This window comes from Catharus ustulatus, chromosome 5, assembly GCF_009819885.2.
Source record: "Catharus ustulatus isolate bCatUst1 chromosome 5, bCatUst1.pri.v2, whole genome shotgun sequence".
NCBI classification, from domain to species: Eukaryota; Metazoa; Chordata; class Aves; order Passeriformes; family Turdidae; genus Catharus; species Catharus ustulatus.
In genome coordinates this window covers 26,926,828-26,949,089 of record NC_046225.1, presented here as the reverse complement: position 1 = coordinate 26,949,089, position 22,262 = coordinate 26,926,828, and the positions used below count along the sequence as shown (strand labels likewise).

General features: G+C 44.4%; 1 protein-coding gene across 1 annotated transcript in view; it reads right to left on the bottom strand.

The window, feature by feature from the left end:
- Positions 1–791: 791 nt before the first annotated feature.
- LOC116996620 (transmembrane protease serine 11E-like) overlaps positions 792–22,262 on the bottom strand; it is a 42,609-nt gene continuing 21,138 nt past the window's right edge. The window contains exons 3-12 of the mRNA XM_033060475.1: positions 20,381–20,492; positions 12,399–12,522; positions 10,208–10,323; positions 9,954–10,021; positions 7,175–7,338; positions 6,162–6,200; positions 4,900–5,080; positions 4,415–4,680; positions 3,403–3,545; positions 792–3,012 (exon numbers count right to left, since the gene is read on the bottom strand). Of these exons, the coding sequence (XP_032916366.1) occupies positions 2,851–3,012; positions 3,403–3,545; positions 4,415–4,680; positions 4,900–5,080; positions 6,162–6,200; positions 7,175–7,338; positions 9,954–10,021; positions 10,208–10,323; positions 12,399–12,522; positions 20,381–20,473 (1,356 nt within the window). The 5' untranslated portion in view covers positions 20,474–20,492 and the 3' untranslated portion in view covers positions 792–2,850. The remainder of the gene's footprint in view (positions 3,013–3,402; positions 3,546–4,414; positions 4,681–4,899; positions 5,081–6,161; positions 6,201–7,174; positions 7,339–9,953; positions 10,022–10,207; positions 10,324–12,398; positions 12,523–20,380; positions 20,493–22,262) is intronic.

Sequence of the window (22,262 nt, the reverse complement as noted above, 5' to 3'; positions counted from 1 at the left end):
CAGGTTCTGTATCTCTACCTGTAGACCCCCAGAAATGGCAGTTCCTTAAGCAAATGACAAGCTGATTTTTTGTTTGCACCACTTTGGAGAATGAGATTTACTCCAGCCCTTGAGACTGAGTTGAATGCTTAAGGCTTTCTGATATAGTACTCAAAAGAAGCAAATTGGAAAGGTCACAGATTCATAATGAATATTTTAGACTCTACTTATCTTTTCGGGGAATCAGTGAGAAAGTTGGTATTTGCAACCCTAAAAATGTGAGGTGTTGAAGTTAAAACAAAATCCAGCAGATGGGGAAACCATTATGCCCTTCGAAAACCCAAGCAAAAAATGCTTTGTGACTGAAAATCCAGCAATTTAACAAGTTTAAGGCGCACCGGAGTACATGGCGCACTTCCGGGTGCCGGCAAATTTCCAAACTTTGTCCATAGATAAGGCGCACCAGTGTATAAGGCGCACTTTTTTTTGCAGCGAGGATCCACATGCAACAAAGTAACAAATTAGTAACAGAATTGCGCAATCGCGGGGTTTACTGGCTCGGCTTGGGGCCGGGCGGACTTGGCTTGGCACCGCCGCCGGGGCCGGATAGGTTCGCACTTCCGGGTTGGCAAATTTCCGAACTTTGTCCATATATAAAGCACTCCAGGGTATAGGGTGCACTTCTGGGTTCAGACCAAAATTTTAGTCAAAAGGGTGAGCCTTATACTCATGAAATTACTGTACATTTATGAAGAAAAGTATAAAATTTTATTCACCATCCTGGTAAAACAATTGCTACAACCAAGAAAAAAAATCATATATTTGTCATTTATCAGTTTTAAGCTTCCTCTAACAAGCAATATATGTCAAAGACATGTTCATCTGAAGATGCTGAAATGAAATTTGTTGGGCTCAGACCTATGGAACCAGCCTAACAGTGTTTATTACCTATGTAGAAATTAAATTACCAAGTTTGTTTCTGAAGCTCACAACATTCCACAAGAAAAGTTCCTGGAGGGGCAAAAAAAAAATCAAGTGCCAGGTATACACAAGTATAGAATACACAACAGCTGCAGAACTTCTGTGGGCTTCCAACTATTCCTGTACCTCCAGTGAGGTTCTAGAAAAGCACTGTTCTCTGGGCTCACAAACAGATCACGGGACATGTAATCAAAATACTTCTGTTATCACTGCTCTGGAAGGATCACTGCTCTGTGTAGCAGCACTGGCAGCAAGCTGCACAGTCCAGAGGGGATCCCTGAACTGCCATTGACTTTGCCACCTGACTGGTGCCCAACTTGAACAACACCCTGATCTTGAGACTATAACCACTGAGGGCCTGTTTCCCCCAGCCCTTCTAACTAAGAGCATACTGAAAGCCTACTGTTTGCCTTTTCTAGCCTGGCAGAAGGTTCTTGCTTGCTTGCCATGCTGGACCAGCTCCGAGTCTTGGCAGTGGGGACAGTATCTCCTCTCCTGAATTCTTTCTCTTCTGACCACAGAGGGAGAAGAGAGCAGTTGAGTGGCTCATTATCCAGCAACTAAGTCCACATCACTTGCTGTTGTTTGGATCAGGATCCACATAAAGTGTTGACAAACTTGCAGACACACCAAAGAGAGCATCCCCACTAAGAACAGGTGTGTTCTGCTGCTAGGTTCTAGAAAGCATTGGATATCTACCTGGCTGACAGAAACATGGGTTCCTGAAAAAATGAAGCCAGAGAGAATATGAGGTTGGTGTGGCTGAGATCATATGAGTCAGCTACAGTCTGGCAATGCAACACAGGCAATTCTTACTTCTTGTGAGAAGAGAGAGATATGTACATAAGATTTCTGTGTCCATCAGAAGTTCTGTCCTCCTCTGAAATAGTATTTCCACTGTAATGCAAAAAGTTGTTTGGTTTTTTCAGTTTTTCTTACAGAATACGGCTAAATATGCACATATAAAACTCTAAAGACTTGAGAACAGCATTCACAAGAATAAGAAGTTTGAGAAGTTTTTTTCTGACGATGGTCATACTAAGATTGTTACACTTGTCCATCCCGCCCAAAAGGAAAAGGACTTTTATTCAGAAAAATACAGTCTGGGAAGGTAAAAATGGAAATTAACTCAGCCAAATATTGTCCTATGATAACAGACTGGTATGACCATAAAGTGGTTTTTGGTCCTAAGTCCAGCAATCACTCCCCTGGCAAATGCTGTGGTAGAGACTCTTCATAAAGCAACGAGTGGGCATAGGTTCACTTGTTCAAAGAAGGTGGACACAAGCTGGGGTTTTCCACTAATTTCTTCTTCAGGCAAGGAAAAGTTCTCTATTCACTTAAGTAACAGTTCAATGTGATATTAGGAACCAGGACTTCCCTAAGACATCTTCCATTCTTCATTACACTCCCTGGAATTATGCAGGAGAAAGCTCAAGAATTCAGAAGTACAGCAGCCTTGGAGTCAGGGCCTGGACAGTAACTTGTCTATGGATAGACAAGGCCTTGTGAGCACACAGCAAATGGATGGGCCAGGTTTCAGTTATAGCTTGTCTTGGATGCTGGTAGATAATTGTTTGGACTCAAACACTAAAAGCTGAGGCCAAGACATGTGGCCATGGAGAAAAAAGGGTCAATATATTGCATATAGACAAAGGCAGTTGTCCCTCTGACAGAGTACGTCCTGAACAAACATATATCACATGGATCAAGTCCGTTCCTGTCTGGCTGTAGGTCAAACCAATTTTAAGTCCTAGACTGTTCAAAGCTTACAGGTATTTCACACATGACCACAAGCTAAGCCAGCAGCTGCCTAGAGGGTGACCACAGAACAGGATGTGTCAGAGGAATAGCTGTACACAGCCCACAAAACTTGACTTGCTCCAGGTTTCAGATGCCTGTTTTGGAGTGAATCCAGTTTCGATAGTAAGTCACTCGTGTGTATACTCCTGGTTTATTTGGCTTGCCACATTCATCTCCCCAGCTCACTATTCCCACAAGATACCAGATTCCTCTGGAATTCACATGCACCAGTGGCCCACCAGAGTCACCCTAAGGAGAAAAATGTCAACAGACAAAAAAAGTAAACAGTGTTCATTCAGAGAATCATGAACTCACTCATGAACTCAAATTCTTCTGTTACATTTGACAGGTATTTTTCTGTAGACCTATCCTATAATTCAAGTTTAACAGTTTACTTACAAGACTGAGGCTCACAGCCTATATCTAATTCAATCTCTGCCAGCCCACATCCTCACATCTGCATTCTCTCACTTGTGCACTGTATATAAACCTCATGAAAACTGAAGTGGAGTCAATTTGCATCTATCAAGATATTGAAACTCATAAACTTAAGATTGCCCAAAGTATATTTTATTTCTAGAAAACAGCACCTTTCACTCCACCTATTTCCTTTTAACTACTACCGATAAAGAGACTTACCTGGCAAGCATCCACTTGCCCCTCCAAGTATCCAGCACACAACATTCCAGGTGTTATCGCTCCACCGTACACTTGTCTCCTATTACAAACCTCAGTACTTATAATTCTCACTTCTGCTTGTCGAAGTTGATTAACACTATAACCTAGAAGGAGAAGTGGCATTAGCATTTGCAGACAGGATAAGTAACATAAAAAACTCAGAGATTAGGAGTAACCAAATTTTCCTGCCACATTTCTGCCATCACAGGCAATTAAGGGAGTTACCCAGAAAATGTCGCAGGATAAAGGAGGTTCTCCCCACCGCCAAGTCCTTTGCCTGTTCCCAAGTATAACTGCTATCCATCTTTCATCATCACTAGATGCTCTTTAGCATAACGGACAAATGGATTTTTGTACATATTTCAATGCTGCATTCAACTGTAGGCTACATGGTATGTCCTTGCTACCACTGAAAAGACCCATTTGGTTAACCGCAGTACAGCTTTGGGCAATCACTATACAATCTCAAGGGTTTCCCATGATACACAACCTATATAGTTCAGTGGGTCTCACAAGCAGATTTATAGTCCCATCCTCTCTAACCTCAATGACACAGACTAATTTGAAAGAAGCTCACTCAAATCACTGGATGAGGCCTCGTTTGTGACCAAAGAGAGAATAACTGATGAAAATTGTCATGGTGCATCTACAAAAAATCTGAATACAAAAGAACTCATGCCAGAGCTAAACCCAGAGGAACTGGGGAACAGAATGTATTCAACTGGCGCTGTGTGTGCAGCAACTAAGAAAAGTTGCTCTTAAATTCTGTAAGACTAACCTTCAGAGTCTTCCCATCATTTCCAATCCACTGACCAAGCCAGAAAAAAAACCAGCAAACTAAGTTGAAAGGTATCTCATTGGGACATGCACCTATTAAACATCAAGTCCAAGGAACTCAAAACAAACAAAAAAACCTAACATCAGTCTTGTCAGGCACATGTGTGCAGGGCAGAGGGAGGCAAGAGACACTCACCGTCATTCTCCAAAGCTCCCCAGCCAGTGACAAAACAGGAAGTGTTGTCTGGGAAAATGTGAGATGCTTCAGGAAGGCAGACACTGTGCGTGTCACTTGTGAACTCAATAGCAGAGGCAAGTTCCACAACAGCCACATCATATTCATGATCAAGGAGAAAGTCACCATATCTCTCGTGAACAATAATTCTCCGGACAAATTTTTTCTGTTTTGGAGGTCTCAGTAGAATTCCAAAGCTGGCAGTCCACCTCCAAGGATCTCTTACTCTGTAAGATGTTTGAGGTTATGCCAGAGCCACAAAACAACATCCCTAAGGGAAGTTAGGTCTCCATTTAAGCACCAAAAAGCAACGTGACCAGATTTGCCAAAGGGGAAGAGTAAAACTTTATTATCTTTCAGCAGATAGAGATATTAGAGGGCTACAAAAGGTCAAAGCACCCAAGAGTCCTAAGGCCTGTAGGATCAGAGAGGTGCTGATGACTTACCCTCTAAAGCAATGGGCTGCAGTCAGCAGCCAGGTGTTACTGATGATCGATGCACCACAGCGATGGGTCCCATCGAGCTGAATACTGGCCTGCCATGGCCATTCTCCCTCCCGTGCACGCTGCCCACCAGTTATTCTTTCCACTCCTGTGAAGGAAAATGTCTGTCTTCGTATTCCACAGCCTGTCAAAGAAAAGGCAGCTTTGCTTTAGCTGATTGAAGGCCCTCACGGCTGCAAGCAGAGGTGTAACAGGGCAGGAGTCTCCGTCAAGAGTCAGCCTTCACCTAAAGCAGGGAAACCAAGTGCCATGATCACAAGTGTCTCAGGATAGATGCAGGGTAAACAAAGAAGTTTGGTAGAGGTGTCAGTACTTTTTCATTAAGCCAGTTTTCAGGCACACAAGCCCATATGAACATGGGACCTGAAAACTGTGTATCTGAGACACTTAAAAAAAAAAAGGGATTATGTCAGATCACCTCCAGATTAGCCTTGGCAGCAGCAACAAAAAAATAGTGTTCTCTTCCCATCAATTTACTTACAGTCATTGTGCCAACAACCAGGTATTACCCAGTTGAAAAAAGTTAGATTCAAACCAGCTAATTCTCAGAGGCCATTTGAAGACAGAAAGCTAACATGCAAAGTCTTCAAGAGCATGCAGTGGACTGATAGAGTGCCCTGGGAGGATACTTATGCTGTCTCACAGTTTCCAGAGGAACTCTAAGACCTCAAGGGGGAGTGCAACAGAAGTGCAACAGGAGGACTGGGAACCTGGCACTCTCCAGGGTGGTGCCACTGCCTTGCTCTGAGTGGGGACAGCTCTTCTCCCTCTCCCACCCTCTGGCCTTTCTTTAATTTTACCTCAAATCTGACAGACATCTATAACCAAACCTTTCTTCAGGGAGGAGGGGAAAGAAGGGAAAATGTTTTATGAAGGGCTCCAGCAAAAATTATGGCCCACAGCAAAACTGTAGTCCTTCTGCAAATTTGCTAACAGCAGCTTGCTACATGCCTCTACTTCCAAGAATCAACATTAAAGTAAGTGCCTCCCACCACCAAGCCAGAATGCTTGATTCTACAAATTTGTAGAGCCAGCAAGACCGCAAAGAAGTGAGCTGGTCTTCTCTGGCTCATGCACTGTCTACTGCTCTAATATCTGCAACAAATTCTATTTTCAACTTGTATCATAAAAGTATAAGGATTATGTAAGCACACAACCTCCAGCACCATGTCCCTGGACCCTTACTATAAAGCATTTGTACTTACAGTTATTTAAAAGGTTATCTCCCTTTTCCTTGTTCAGCTCTGGAATGAAAAGCAAAGACCACAATAAGTTCGTCTCATACACTACATGATCTAGCCCAGACTCTCTCCCAGTACCCAGGAAACACAAATTAAATGGCTTGCATTGCTGCCTGGAATGACACTACAAAATGTAGTAATTTGTTCTGTTGCAGAAGTTCAATTGAGTCTCTGTTCCTCACTGAAAGACTATAGAATGCATCTTTATTGCCTTAGCTCAGAGCTAACAAAAGCAGCAGATGACTGCAAGCGGGTCCAAGTTATATGTACATGTACAACTTGCACAGCCACCAGCAAATGTCTACAGGCCTTTGTTCAGGTTTAGTGTGGCAAGATGGTCAAATGAGTCTTCACAAATCTCCAGTGTTGGGACCGACTGAAGGTAAACTGCAACATTTCTAATTTCTTTCCTACAAAAATCCCTCTGTCAGTCTGCTGGCAATCCACAACAGATTCATGGGACAGGATTACTGCCTAGGGATCCTCAGGATCTTGTTATGGGCACTTGTTACAGCAATCTGTGAAATAACAAAGGAAATTAAAGAGGGTAGAGAAAGGAACCACCTCAGCCCTGCATTTTTTAATAGCTTTAGGACTCTGTTTTTCAGTGCCTGGTGACAAAGTTCTTGTTCAATTTACTGTGTGTCTTAAAGTAGTTTGTGAACCTATGGTCACAAAGTTGGGCCTTCTCTGATTAATTGAAGGGGACTATCTCATTCAACACAACTAGGTCACATAGGGAAAGCCTCTAATGCATGGAGAAGAGCTCACACTCATGAATCAGTGCCATAATGTTTTTGTTCTTTCCAAGCTCCATCTTCCAACTTCCCAGGCTGACAGCCTAACACGCAATTTTGAGAAGGTAAAAAAGAAAACAATAGCCCATATTTGCATACTAAGGTGAAACTAACTGCAATAAGAACAGCAAAGTGTGAGGAACAAATTCCAAGCTGAAAACACAAAACTAAGGCACTTGCCTGTGAGTCTAATGGTAGACTGGTCAACATTCAGGTATGTTGAGGTTGCTTTCAGCCTTCTGAGCAATATACGGTTGACTTGACCCCAGGACGTTGCTTCACTGTCAGCAGAGGGAAATTTAAATACCAGAACAACAGATGCAAGCACTCCAACACGATCTGGGCTACAAACCAACAAAAACAAATGGTGTCATTCTCTCTGCCTACTAATGCTCCTGGTTCTGCTTTGTATGGATTGCCTTCTTTATATGAGAACAGGTCTGGTCTGCACAGATGTTCAGAACAAATATCATGGCTGGGCTCAAATAAAGGAAGATGGTGACACCTCAGCAGGCAGTAAAACTTCTTGCTATGACAATGATCAAAGGGAATTTTCTGGCAAAGAAGGGATCACTCCCTTTGGCCTCCACAAAGGTCCTTATCAGTAGGACACAAATGACAGAGGGAACACTACAGCGAATTAAAACCCTCCAACAGATATCCAACAGGCCATCCCTAACAGCCACTCAAAACATCCAGTTACAGAAGTTTTAACAGAAGTTAAAATTTCTTTTGGCATTTCTTTCCATTTAAGTCACTTGTCCATTTATTGACCAGTCACATCCTTCGTGTTTAGATACAACATTCTCAATAGTTTGAGGTCACTTACTGACATTATAAATATTGGGTCCAATATCTTAAACTAATCATCTTATGAAAAACCAACTGAAGGGAGAGTAGAGATGCAACTAAGCTGCCTCAGTGCCTGTACAAAGTATCTGTAGTGAAAACAAATTTGGAAGAGATCAACCTAAAAGGTGTAAAGAAGTCATTTGGACTCTAGCTCCCAAGCTCTGCAATTTCTCTTGATGTACACTGTGGGAGGTTTGTGGAAGAAACCAGCATCAGGAAATTATGTAGAAGAGTTTAAGAAACTACGCATTCCATCTTGAGACAGGTAAAGGCAAAAAATACCAGAAGTGCTGTGAAGGACATTTGTGGGAAGTCTGGCATTTTTTCTATCTAGGGAAAAATATTCCAGAGCAGAATTGAGCCTTATAGAAGTACAACTCCAAAATATAGTAACATGGAAGAGAGGGAAGTAATGGCTCTTATCACTGAGAATGATACATAATTACTGCAGGGGAACGAGTTAAATCTCCCACAGGGCCCTCTACTATATCCATGTCTATGTTCCATCATCTATATCCATGTATCTCACAGTGGGATCATTTATTGCTTCAGGTCTTTTCACAGAGGGAGAATAGTCACTTTCAGGCATGACTACCATACATCATGTACATCATGTAGAGGGGTAAACACCAGCTAGAGCTTACACAAGGAAGAAATAAGCGTGAAAAAAAAGCTTACTCTGCATATCTCAGGTTGTTAACTGGTAGTGAAAATGGGGATCACCCAATAATCCAGTTACTGTATCACAGCCACAAACAACAGGTGTATAGGTAATCAACTTGTAGAAGTATAAGGCAAAACTTCGCTTCCTTGCTGCCCTCCAAGGGAAACTGAGTCCTCAGCGTTGTGAGCACTAGATGACAGCAACAACCAGACAAAGCTTACTCACCCTGCTGGTGTAACCCAAGCATAAGCAACCAGGAATGCTCCATATGGTCAACAGGCAGGAAGACAAGGTATTTAGCACATCCCTGCTTATTCCTGACCTCCACATTACAGTAATTTCACGAATACAAGCCGCACCAATTTGACTAAGATTTTGCTCCTAAACCGGAAATGCGGCTAATAATCAGGAGCGGCTAATACAACCTCAGAAGTGCCTGCCAGAGTGCTGAGCTGAGCAGCTGCAAAGTCGGCATTTTGCGATTGTTACAAATCGCTATTTGTTGCACCGCGGGTGGAGCCTGGCTCCGTGTAGGCAGAACGGGGGGCGGGGAGAGAGGCGGGAGAGCTCTCTTTCCTCCTCTGCCACAGCCCAGGGGAGAGACGGGGGGGGGGGGCCCGGCGCCGCCATTGCTGCAGCTCGAGGAGGAGAGGGGGGACCCGGGCCGGCCCTACCGCGGCCGGGGGAGGGGGGGGGGGGACCCGGGCCGCCCCTACCGCGGCCCGGGGAGGAGAGGGGGGACCCGGGCCGGCCCTACCGCGGCCCGGGGAGGAGAGGGGGGACCCGGGCCGCCCCTACCGCGGCCCGGGGAGGAGAGGGGGGACCCGGGCCGCCCCTACCGCGGCCCGGGGAGGGGGGGGAAGCCGGCGCCGCCATTGCTGCGGCCCGGGGAGGGGGGGGGAAGCCGGCGCCGCCATTGCTGCAGCCCGGGGAGCCGACGGGAGCCCCGCGCAGCCATTGCCGCGGCTCGGGGAGCCGACGGGGTGCTTTGTCCCCGCCCGCCGCCGCCGCGGCAGGAGCGGGGAAACTCCGTCCCTGCCCGCCGCCGGCGCCACGGGCGCGGGAAAGCTCCGTCCCCGCCCGCCGCCGCTGCCGTAGGAGCAGGGGAAGCTCCGTCCCTGCCTGCCACCGCGGGGCAGCGCCGACCCGGGGTGACCGAGCCCAGGGGCAGCGGCGGCCGGCCCCGAGCTGCAGCACCGGGCTGGACCACCTGGCCCCGTCAGCGGCCCCTAGCGGGCCGAGCCTGCACAGCCTTAGCTCAGCCAGTAAACCCCACCCTCCCGCCGTTCTGTTAATAATTGCACGCGGGTCCTCGCTGCAAACGACAGAGCGGCTTATATTCGTGTGCGGCTTATCTATGGACAAAAACCAAAATATTTGCCAACACCCAGAGATGCGGCTTATAGTCAGTGCGGCTTGTATTCGTGAATTTACTGTACTTACCTTAGACTGACCACATGGGACCTGATGTATCTTTTACTTAGAAAGGAACCCCTGAATACTTCAGATATCTGTTAAAAGAAAAGAGTGCGTTAAAACACACCTGCAATAAGTACACGCTTTTACAATATAACAGTCTCATGAGCCTCTGAAACACATGAAAATGCCTGTAGATCTCCACCTCTACACCAAAGCTACCACTAAATTTCCATCAGAGGACGCAGATACAAAATAAACAGCTGAGTTGGCAGATTTACCATGGTTTCAATATCTTCACTTAGGTTCCTGAATTCATCTGTAGTCTGCCTTTCGTACTGAGGATTGTAGTCGACATTTGTGATGAGGAAAGATGCATTGTAATATCTGTCTTGATCTACAGAGGAGAAAAAGAAGGAAAGGTAGCTGATCATCTTTAGTACAATTCAAAGAAGCACAGTATCTCACAGGACACAGCACAAGCAAGGGTCCCTGGCCCTGGCAGTGATCCTGTCAGCTATGAAATTACAGCTTTAGCAGCACTTTGGGAAAGAGGGGTTCTGGACCATCCTGTTGCTCCATGGACCATCTAGGGGCTCATTTCTTCTTTGAGGACCATCCCAAGGAGCTCCAAATTACACCCACTACAACATTTCCTTGAGGTCCATCTTCTTGTTGGCCTAAGGTGAGCACAGCTCAAGACAAAGGAGCCCTTCTAACTCAGACACATCCACTCCTCTCCAGTGCACTCTGGCACATGCCTACCCCTCTGAGACGCACGTTGGGCAGAACTGTTTGCATCCATTCAGTGGTCGGGTTAATTTTAAAATCTGATTCTTGGGTGTTTGACAGAGTAACCCTGTAACACAGAGGTGGCAAAAAGCAAAGCTGAGCTGCAGCTCTGTCACTGCTCCTTCTGGTATCCTAGTGTAAGAGCACAGCTGAGATGGCCACATGATTAATTCCATTCCAGCAGGAAAGTATTTTAAAAAAACTCACACTGGTATCTGCAAGATTGGGAATGGAATGACACAACTTCACTCATGAGGCAAGTGACTGGGGATGGAATTAATTGACTTCAAGCCAAGATGGTTGGACTTGGGGATCTTAAAGATATTTTCCAACTTCAATGATTCTATGATCTGCTACTGAAACTGGGATCTTGGCAACCAGAACTGAGTCCTGAGCTCTGAAAAGCCTAAAGCTCTGCTCTCTCTCTTTCTGGAATACTCTCATCGAGAGGGGTCAGGTTGAGTTTCTGCAAAAACCCCATCCAAGACTAAGCTCATATATAATATAAGCCTGAGTACTAGACACACCTCTGGCTTATTTTGGTCAGTCAGTGGAGACACTGAATACCAGTGGAAACACCAGGGCAAGAAACAAAAGAGGGTTAGAACTGAAATCCCTGCTTCAATAAAGCACATTTTAAGTACAGTAGTTTACGAATACAAGCCGCACCATTTTGACTAAAATTTTGCTCCCACACCGGAAATGCGGCTAATACTCAGGAGCAGCTAATATGTGAATAATTTTCTGACATTTTACAACCTCAGAAGCGCCAGCCAGGGTGCCCAGCCGAGCGCCTGCCAGTAAAAGCCGGCATTTCGCGATTGTTACAAATTGTTACTCTGTTGCGCCGCGGGTGGAGCCTGGCTCCCTGCAGGCAGCACGGGGGGTGGGAAGAGAAGTGGGAGAGCTCTCTCCTTCCCTCCTCTGCCGCAGCCCAGGGGACAGACGGGGGGGCCCCGTGCCGCCATCGCCGCAGCTCAGGGAGGCAGCGGGGGCACCGCGCCGCCATTGCCGCGGCCCGGGGAGGCGGTAGGGGTCCCATGCCACCATCGCCGCGGCTCGGGGAGGAGGCAGGGATCCCATGCCACCATCGCCGCGGCTCGGGGAGGAGGCAGGGGCTCCATGCCACCATCGCCACGGCTCGGGGAGGAGGCGGAGGGCTCCGCCCCCACCTGCCACCACGGGCAGCGCCGGGCCAGGGCAAGCGAGTCCAGAGGTGGTGGCCGGCCCCGAGCGGCCCCGCCGAGCGGCAGCACCAGGCTGGGCCACCTGGACCCGTCGGCAGCCCTGAGTGGGCCGAGCCTGTAAAGCCCGAGCCGAGCCAGTAAACCCCGCCATGCCGCAGTTCTGTTACTAATTGGCAACTTTGTTGCACGCGCATCCTCGCTGCGAATGACAGAGCGGCTTATACTCAGGTGCGGCTTATTTATGGACAAAAAACGAAATGTTTGCCAACACCCAGAGATGCGGCTTATAGTCCATGCATCTTGTATTCGTGAAATTACTGTATTCTTATGGGTTTTCAGATAATCTACCTCTCATATAGCATTTAGAAAGTTCTAATGTAACCTTAATACCAGAGGCGAAACACATGCCTAAATCATCAGGGAGGACCACAGTAGAAAGCGAAACTCAATAGATTCTTGAAAGCTTGTAACAACAAGATAGCAGGGCACCTACCGTGGCACAAAAGAAATGTAATCAAGCCAATGATGAGGGCTAAGCCTACTATCACTGACACAACAATGACTGCGATCTTCCATGGATCTATGCGCCTTATTGCTCTGTCCATCAGGATCACTGCCTGTATTGAAGAAAACAACATGGAGAAATTCAACTCCAGTACAAAGACAAGAGTTCATCCAGAGTCTAATCATATCTGGCACAGCTTAGCTCAGCTGAAAAACCCCATAGAATGAGGTAGGCTGGGAAGGACCTCTGGACTCCGAGGGTCTGACTGTTTAAACTAAGCCCCATTAAAGTAGTTTACTCCAGGCCTTGTCCAGTCACATTTTTAGTATCTCCAAGTAGAAAGATAACTCAGTCTCTCAAGATCTCTGGTCCAGCCACTGCCCATCCCCATGGCAAAAGCTTTTCCTTTATATTTAGTCAGAACTTCCTGTGTTCTAACTTGCCTCTGTTGCCTCACATACATCCAGAGAAAGAGCTGTGCAGGTGTTGCTAGTAGAGACAATTTCACTTCAAGAAATATTACACAGATTTCAAGTGCAGCCAACTGCCTACACAGGCATTTAAACTGAATATAAATGTAATAATTCATGATTGATGAAATAACCTGTGCCCCAAGGATACTCTAGGCAACCAGAGATGCCACATAGTACAGAGCTTTGGTTATATTTAGTTGGTTACATTTATTGAGTCCCTACAGGTTTTGGGGCTTACTGCTCCAAAGCCACCTGTATATTGAAACAACCACATCCTGTCTCCTACCAGACAATCTACAGAGAGATACTTGTGTGTAAATATGACACGGAAACAAGATCCATTAGTAACTCTCTGAAAGCCAAGAGCAGATGGTTGAGTAAAATGGTTGAGAACTTGACTTACATATGGACAAAGGCACAGAAGATTCTTTCCTCCACTTACGTCTGCCAGTGCAGCATAAAGCAAGAGAACATTAAGAAAACTGCTAATTTTTGTCATTTTGCAAAACCTTAAGCACACTTATTAAAGATCTCCAGTAATTCCACAGCATACCATGTGGTAATTGTCATGCCACATACTGAGTCTCCACAACATGGTCTGCATTAGTAAAAGGTATCAGAAAAACATCTGAGATAATCTCTCAGATATCCTCGAGTGACAAATGGCAGCAGCCAGCCCTCAGAAGGAGGACGGCTGGCTATTCACCATGCTACTTTACACTCTCTGATCCATGCTTGTATTGCTGTGAACCAGACATACTAAATGCTGTTTACCCTTTTTTAGGCCTATGGCACAGACATCTCTGAGCAAAATCTAAGAAGATGCAGGCAGGAAGAGGAAGAAAGATGTAGAAAGAGAGTAAGTGTTTGCAGGTTTTCTGACTACAAGGTAGAAGAAGAAGAAAACACAGTGAAAGCAGAGCAGGTTACCAGCAGATGCTCCATCTCAGAAAACTAGTTGAGTGGGCAGATGAGCAGTAAAGGTGAGGGCCTGGTGCACAAATCCAAGACAGCAAAAGGCAATGAAGTGGTGAGAGAGAGGGATGGTGTTATATTGTCTGCTCTGATGGGAAGAAAACCAACCACAAGCAAGAAAGGACAAAAAGGAAAAACAAACAAACAAACAAACAGGAAAAACCAACCAACAAACCAGCACTACAGAGGAAGCAGATAAGAGATCTGCAGACTGCAAGGGTGTATACAGCAAGAGACAGGGAAGCTGGAAGGAACTTAATCTCCTCATATAAAATCTTGGTTTTGGCTAGTGAGAGTGCTAGCCAAATGGGCAAACCTTTTACCCATTCAAACAGGTGGCATACTGGAAAGAAAATGTTAAAATAGAGGAGCTTCAGCCAGCATCACAACTGCAGGTAGCCACAAGCAGCAGGTTAGTGTTACCAAAATATATGGGACAGGTGATAAAGATCAAGTCTTCTACTTCAGAGCCACCGGCTATAGAGGAACCCAGCACCTCTCCTTTGGTTGTTCCTACTTTACTAGGGCAAGTCCTGCTCTCACAATGCACAGCCCAAGTTTTTCCCCACCAGACTGGCTCAGTTTCCTGATGTCAAGGATGTAGGCCAGTTGATAGGAGTCTCAAAATCCAGGCTGGCCAAGATTACTTCTTTGTAAACCACAAGTTGCAATAAGCTCATAAATAACATCCGCTAGAATTCAACTGGCTCCACTGAGGCCTTGAATTCTCACCATCTAAGCTCTGTATATACTATCCATCAATTCTAAGGGTTTAAAAGAAAAAGAGATTCAGATAAAAACCTAAAACCAGTGGAATTGTTCTGCCTCAGTTTCTTCAATATGCTGCAGTCTTTCACTCCCACACCCATATCACAACCTTTCCCAATCCCTGGCAATTGCAACATACCTCATGGGCAGACATTAATTACCCTTGAGGGCAAGCCTCTTGGCTAATCAGAACAGTCCTCCATGGCAACATGCCTCTGCCCCTCCTTAATAGTCACATTTCATGCTTGAAAGAGGCAACTTTTGCATCTCACTTTACTCTCCTCACTGGAGAGATTTTGCTTCTATCCTGAGTGAGCCCCTCCCACCCATCTCAGACAGGTTCCCCATTCTGCAGCTGTACTCCAACGGGTCTCCACCTGAATGGCAATTGCAGCACCATCCCTCCACTGCTCCCTGCACAGAGAACACGCAGCACAGCCCTGGCTGTATGGCTGACTCTGCAGATATTGAGGCAACTGTACTCTTGGATCTTAACCGCTGTATTTTGTGAACTGTATCCAGACAGATTCCCTCAAAACATGGCCTTATGCCAAAGCTACAAAGTTTAAGATTAAAAAAACTGAGCATCTCCTTGCCTGTGAGGCTCACGCTCTCTCAGGTAGCACTGTCCTTCCAGCCATCTGTCTCTATTTCCTCTGTGCAAATACCAGCTACTGGCAGCATAGACCCCCTTCTCCTCCAACATTTCAGAACTGCTCATTCTCCACAAGTCACACAGACTTGCAAAGAGAAACAGAAACCTTAGGAAGTGCTGTAGTGCTGAGGGAAATGGAAATGTGGGAGATAAGGAATAAAACCCTATGCCACTTCTGATACTGATTTCACTTTACATTTTTTTAAGAAGTAAGTTTAAAGCATTCATATCATAGAATCATAGAATTATTTGGGTTGGAATGGACTCTTAAAAATTATCTAGTTCGAACACCCTTGCCATAGGCAGGGATACCTTGCACTTGACAACGTTGCTCAGAGCCCCACCCAACGTGGCCTAGAACACTTCCAGCCAGGGATGGGGCATCCACCACTTTTCTGGGAAACCTGTTCAGATGCCTCACCACCTTCACAGTGAAGAATTTTTTCACAGTATCTCCCAGGAGCCTCTTCTTCTCCAGGCTGAACAGCACAATTCTCTCAGTCTATCTTCACAGGAGAGTTGTTCCAGTCCTTTGATTATCTTCACAACCCTTCTCAGGCCATGCTCCAAAAAGTCCGTGTCCTTATTATGTTGGGCTTATCCACAGCTGGATAAGTACTCCAGTACTCTGCAAGAGCAGAGTAGAATTACCTCCCTCAAACTGCTGGCCACAGTTCTTTTGATGCAGCCCAGGTCACGGTTGGCTTTCTGGGCTGTGAGTGCACATTGCTGAGTTATGTTGAGCTTCTCATCCACCAACACCCCCAAGGTGTCCACCAACATCCACATACAGGTAATTACTTTGTAAGAGGATATACAAATTAAAGTGAAAATATCTCTTCAAAACCAAAACAGTTTCCTCCCTTTAGCAGGATGTTTTTGACTTCCATCTTGCTAAGTAACAGAATAGGAAAAAAAAACCCAAAACTTTTGCAATGCAAGCACCAAGACTCATCAATGTACAGTTACCAGCATCCTTCAACTGTAATGTCTCTGCGTGGGACCCAGCTCAGTAGCCCACAAGTTTTGTTAGAAAACTTGGTTTTTGTTATTTTATCTCTATTTTATCTCACAGCTAGGTATGCCAAGCTCTGCTGAGACAGAGGCTAGGATGGTTACTAAAAATAGTTCAGGTTATATCCACTCAATGCTTTCATTATGTGTACACATTACACCTCCAACCAGCTCTTCACTCCCCCAGCCTTTTTTGCTATGGTGCCATGGAGGGCAGGACTGTTGTGCTCCACCAGAATAACCACCTTGACAGAGATTCCTGTGCTTGGGACATACAGCTCCATAGTTATATAATTTAGTGGCAGGTGGATCCCCCATTTAAGAATTAGACATTGTCTTCTCCATTTCTAGTAACCAAATTCTGCTCCGCCCAGCAACACTCAGTGGCCAGCACTCTGCAGTGCTGATGAAAGCCTTCCATCACGGATGCATTCTTTCTTCCTTTCTTTCTTTCTTCCTGTGGCAAAGAGACACTGCTTAATAGACTGGCGTTCTCCTCACAAGACCCTGAATACCACAGCTGTCTGTGGGTTGCTTTCTAGAGTGGTGTTTTCTATAGCCTCATGTTTCTTTTTTCCTTATATCACAGGTTTTGACCTTTTTTACTGCCCAAACTCCAGTAAACTGCAAATTAACACTCTGAGTGGGGCTGACAGGGGAATTCAGGTAACCCCAATGCATTCACCCTCTAGCATGAATAACTCGAATTTCACAGGAGCAAACCCTAACAAGATCAGACCCAGACTCCACTGGGAGATCTCAGAGGCCAAGTCCTCTCTGTTCTTAAAACCACCTCTACATGGTCTATATCTGGTATCTTTCAATCTGCAGTAAATTAGTGAGAAGTTTCAAACCCAAAATCCTTTCATTCAATACAGACCTGCTTATCTTGGCAATACTATTGGTTAACATTAAACCTCCTCCAGCAATCTGTGTTCTCATTTAAAATATGCATTATTCCCAAGGGGCCCAAGACAATCCATGGAGAAAGCAGCATCTATCCAGTTAATATCACAGCTAATTTGGGTTGGGAAGCACAAATTATTAAATCTCCTAGTTTACACACCTTGTTCCCGAGACAAAGTTATTCTGTACTGAAAAAAAAAATCCAAATTAATTATTTTGAAAATAGACATTTCATATAATTAAAATGCACTAAAGTTGTGCTTAGAAAGAGATATATTAAATCAAACCTTGATACAAGATATTTTAATAAGTGAAATACAGCAAAATATAAAGCTACATTAGTATATTGGCATATTATGAAGAAGAGTTATACTGAAATTTTACAGAGCTAAAATTGGTCTTCCTTGTGAAACCAATGAGAAGGCACATAGGATTTCTGGTTGGACTTCTGATCAGCCCCAGATTAATTCTTTATCTTTGAATTTGGAACATTTACCCTAAAGCAAAAGACAAGCACAATATACAGGTGTGAAGTTGTTTTTCCTCTCTCATCCTGTACCAGACTCCCTAAAAGGTTACTATATTCATTCACAATGCAAGTGATGCAAGTTCAGCTCCCACCTCTGCCTGACAGGGTTTGCTTCACTATATTGAGATTATCCATCTCTTCTGGTTGAGTTACTGTAGCCTCAGCAAGAGCAATACCAGCAAACTGATCAGAAAACATCTGTTCAGAGAAGAAGAGTAACTTTATCATGTGGGCCTGGTCACTGACCTGCCAGATAAGCAGGGAACAGTCACCCTGTTCTGCTTTACAGATCTGGCCTTGATATTTTTATATTTCTTAAGCTAAGACCTCATAGCATCCCAAACTAGATTTGCTTTTAGATTAATCCAAATCATGTTTTTTTCGGGCCAGCTCTTTACTGAGAGTGCTTTGTCATGCTCCATACAGAAAAAAACACGCAACCTCTTCTATGTGATCTTCTGCTGTCTTCCTATAATGCTATTATTATTATTATTATTATTATTATTATTATTATTATTATACCCCTGGCAATTGATAATCCAATATTCTCTGAAGAGCCAGTGGCTGAGTTTGAGTGGCACATCTGATGAGGAGGATCTCTCCACATTTATAGTCATGACTAGTTTTCCCAGCTGATAGATTCAGGTACATGCCTACAATCACTCTCCTAGAAATAGGACCTTTCACAAGACAACTAAACAGAATAATCTGCTGGCCTGCTAAGTGCGATTTGAAAATCTAGACTAGGCCCCTGGAGCTATTTGCCTTGGCAGGGTGGTTGGGAATGGCAGCAAATGAGATACAGCTGGCTTAGTCCGGGAGGCCTTTAGAAAAAATACAAGGCCACAAAGCAAGACTTGCAAATTTCATTCCCACGTTTACCACAAATAACCACACCAAACTAGCATTTCTCCTGTGCTCTTGTGGCATACTCAGAACATGCACTTCTAAAAGAATGGGACAACAACCTCTGCTACTTTGAGAACTGAAGTAGAAGCTAGTTCCTGTCTACGCATTGCGAGACCCTTGTGTGGTTGAGGTCAGTTACCTACCAGCCTCAATTACTCAGTGTTTGGTATCTCCTAAAGCATTCTGATACAATGAAAGACTTCCAGACATTGAAGGGATCTGCTGAGGGAAATGAAGTGTGCGTTTTTCTATGCGTCATACTAAATCAGCTTGATCTCCCCACACCCTTGAACGGCCCATAAAAACAGTAGGTGCTGCATGCCACCCCTCTGCAGTCAGATAAAGCATCAGTAATGTATTTGCCACTTACTAATTGAGCTCCTCCCCTTAACCATCCAACTTTACCAAGGTCTTGCTGCTTCCCCAGAGCACACTTCAGCTGGGTAAAGACAACCGCTCCAAACACGGCTCTTGTCATTTGCTTCAGGATTCAAAGACAGCATTCAGTCTTTGGGATGTCTTAACTCAGAGCTTCATAGCAACTATATCCATGATGCCAAAGTGCTGCTCATACAGGCTTCCCTGGTTATCCAATCACCTCTGAAATCAGCACAAAAGATTTGCTGCTCCTTACTCTCTCATCCATTTTGCAGTTTGTTTGGAAGTTTTGAGCTCTTTAATTGCTGGGATAGAGGTAGCCTCCCATACCACTACAACAGTCTGTGGGAAGTAACTGTAATGCCAAGGACTGAGATATCCTTTATCACTTATTTGTCCTTCTACAGTTGACTGCCACAGCCAAAGTCTTGAGAAAGACTATCATGTTCTGAAACAAGTTTTAGCAGAAGTAGGAGGACTACTCACTATGTAAAGACTTACAGTCTGCATGAACACTGAGAGGCCATCTCAGTGTAAAGAAAATATTAAGTACATGGCCACTGACTCCAATCAGTTTAGGATAAATTTCTGTAACTTTTACCTCCCATTTTTTCTTTACCTCTCAGATTTCCCCTTCCAGCTGTGTTGGTCATAGACAAGTATCTCGTTCTGTTAGTTTGGCAGTCACAGATGACAGCAGTAGATCTCTACTTTCCAGCCCTCAAAAATAGGTCTGCCTGCCTCCTTTTGTCCTTCTTTGATTTCTTGAAACCTACTTCAAAAGCAAAACACCACACAACCAGTTATCGTCTGTTTGATTTTCTGTTTTCTGTTTGATTTTCATTCCAACACAGGTGAAATGGCGGGTGAAATGGTCAGGTGACAGATTTGGTGTGTTTCCAAGCTGATTTCCTACAGATTAACACTTCACTGGATGCATACAAAGTCCATGAAAATAATCAAAAGCACAAGAAGCTACTTTGACCAACTGTACTCCACTCGTTCTCTAGTTCAGTAGTTGTCTGCAACACATTCTAACCGTGCTAGCACAAACAGTAGGTCAGTCAGGGCAGTGTGAGATGACTCTCACCTGCTCTCCACATAGGCCACTTTGATTTGCCATACTGTGCTGTAGATGAGCTGGAGAATTCTCAGAAAATATGCATTTTGGGTGAGGAGAAAGGCTGAAATATCAGAAGGATTACTGATGCATGAAAGGCAGATCAAATCAGAAACAAGTTCAGAACTAGTGCCATTCTCCCCACACCCTTGGTTGAAGCTCAGACTGCCCTATAAATCTATACACTATGTAACCATGCTGCCCAAAACACCAAGAAGCAACCCAGAAGCTTGTGGCACTCACCTCTGGGTACCCCTGAGAGGTCAGCAAGAAGCTCTTCTCTCTGGGAGAACCACCGTCCCAAACACCACAACACACTGTGCAGCATCTCAGCATAGACTTGAGGCTTTATCTCCTGAATTAAGAAAGAAAGGAGTCATAGGCAAGTCAGAACAAACAAGTCCAGCAAGTCTCAGTGACAGAGGCTTACCCAGTAGCATGATTCCTCCCCTAAAACAATAACAATACACTTCTTTCATCACACCTTTCATCCAGGAATCCCAAAGCCTTTTCAGAGCATTAGCTACACCCTGCAACACCCCAAATAAGAAGAGCCATGAAAATTTTGCAAGGACGCAGAGTTTATTTCCTTCTTTGGTATAATTAAGAACAAATCAGATATTTTGGGAAGGACCAATGCAGAAAGTTTACATGTTCAAGAGACAATGTTCAGTCCTAGGCCAGGTATGGAGCAGACAAACTGATGCAGAATCAATGGTATGTGCCTCTTAACTCCCCTGAACTTCCTTGAAACTGGTCATTTGGCCAGAAAATAATTTTCCCTCATAACAACAGCTAAATTATTTTTTTTTAATTCTCCTTTAACTCCTTATATGATAATTTTAATTCTGGTCACCTAGCTACACACACATTTCTGTCCTGGAAAAATTCTTCTACATCATAAACATTTGTGATATAAATAGTTCAGGTTGTCTAAATAAAAAGTTCTACTTGTGCTAGTGACAGCAAGTTAGCTGGTAAACCATCAACACAAGCTCAAACTTTAACCTAAAAATTAAAGATTCAGAAATGCTACTTAAGTTTTGTCAGTACAACTAAACTTACTAGAAGATGTATGTGACCACATAGCCTGACACACGAATTTCTTTCAGAAGGACAACAAAGACAAAAGACCTCACAACAAGATACAAGTGACACATTTCCTTTGCTTTACTGCGATAAACTTTCTAACCTCTAAGGACTCTTCCTCCATTTGACCCCTCTACTGCTCAGGGATCACCAGCTTAATCACACACTGATGCAAATACACCATACATGGCTGGAGGTCTTCCTTCCACCTTACATCAAGTCCATAGCCAAGTAACAGGAAGATTGCCTTTTGGAGAATGCCAGCTTCTTTAGAATGAAGTATAAGCTAAAGATAAGCCTCAGTTTCTTGAAATTTGGATTCAATATCTCAGCATAATTTATTACAAAAGATGACAAATACAGTTGTTAATGACACATTTAGTGTAATTGCTTCTCAATTCTTTAACTGGAAGCTGCATTGCCATCCCATATAGGAACACCTGAGTCAGTCCAGATGTGCAAGAGAAATGCAGTCAGAAGTCTAGCTAGAGGGTGACAATTTCCAGGGCAAAGTATCAAGTGTCACGTGATTATATGACCTGTGCATAGGTGATGCAAAGCCATTCATTCCAGGCACCCCATGATCCTCAGACATAGAGTTCTGCCTTGTGACTTGATTGTGCCATAGGTGGAAGAATGTACAACACAGAGCCCTCATGGCAATCCTTGCATAGTCTCACCTGCAGGCAAAAAATCTATTTCCATTTTAAAAAAGAGGTTAAACTAAGGATGCTTTTTAGGGCACTGAAAAGCTCCTCCAGGCCTAATTTGATGACAGAAAGGTACTAAACTGCTAAATAACGTGATAATCCTGGTCAATGCTCCCCGCTCTGTACAAGGTGTCTGAGTTTCTTCTTTTACCGGCAATAAGTCCCTGCAGCAAAAAGCTCATATGAGAAAAAGGGACAGGCAACAGCCACAACTGGTTCCATTGCCAGTTTTGGCTCCTGATTCTAGACACAAGGCTTCTTATGTGCCCTTTGGTGCTACACTGCAACACTTTAAACAAAGCCTGGAAAAGTTTGGAAATGCTGGG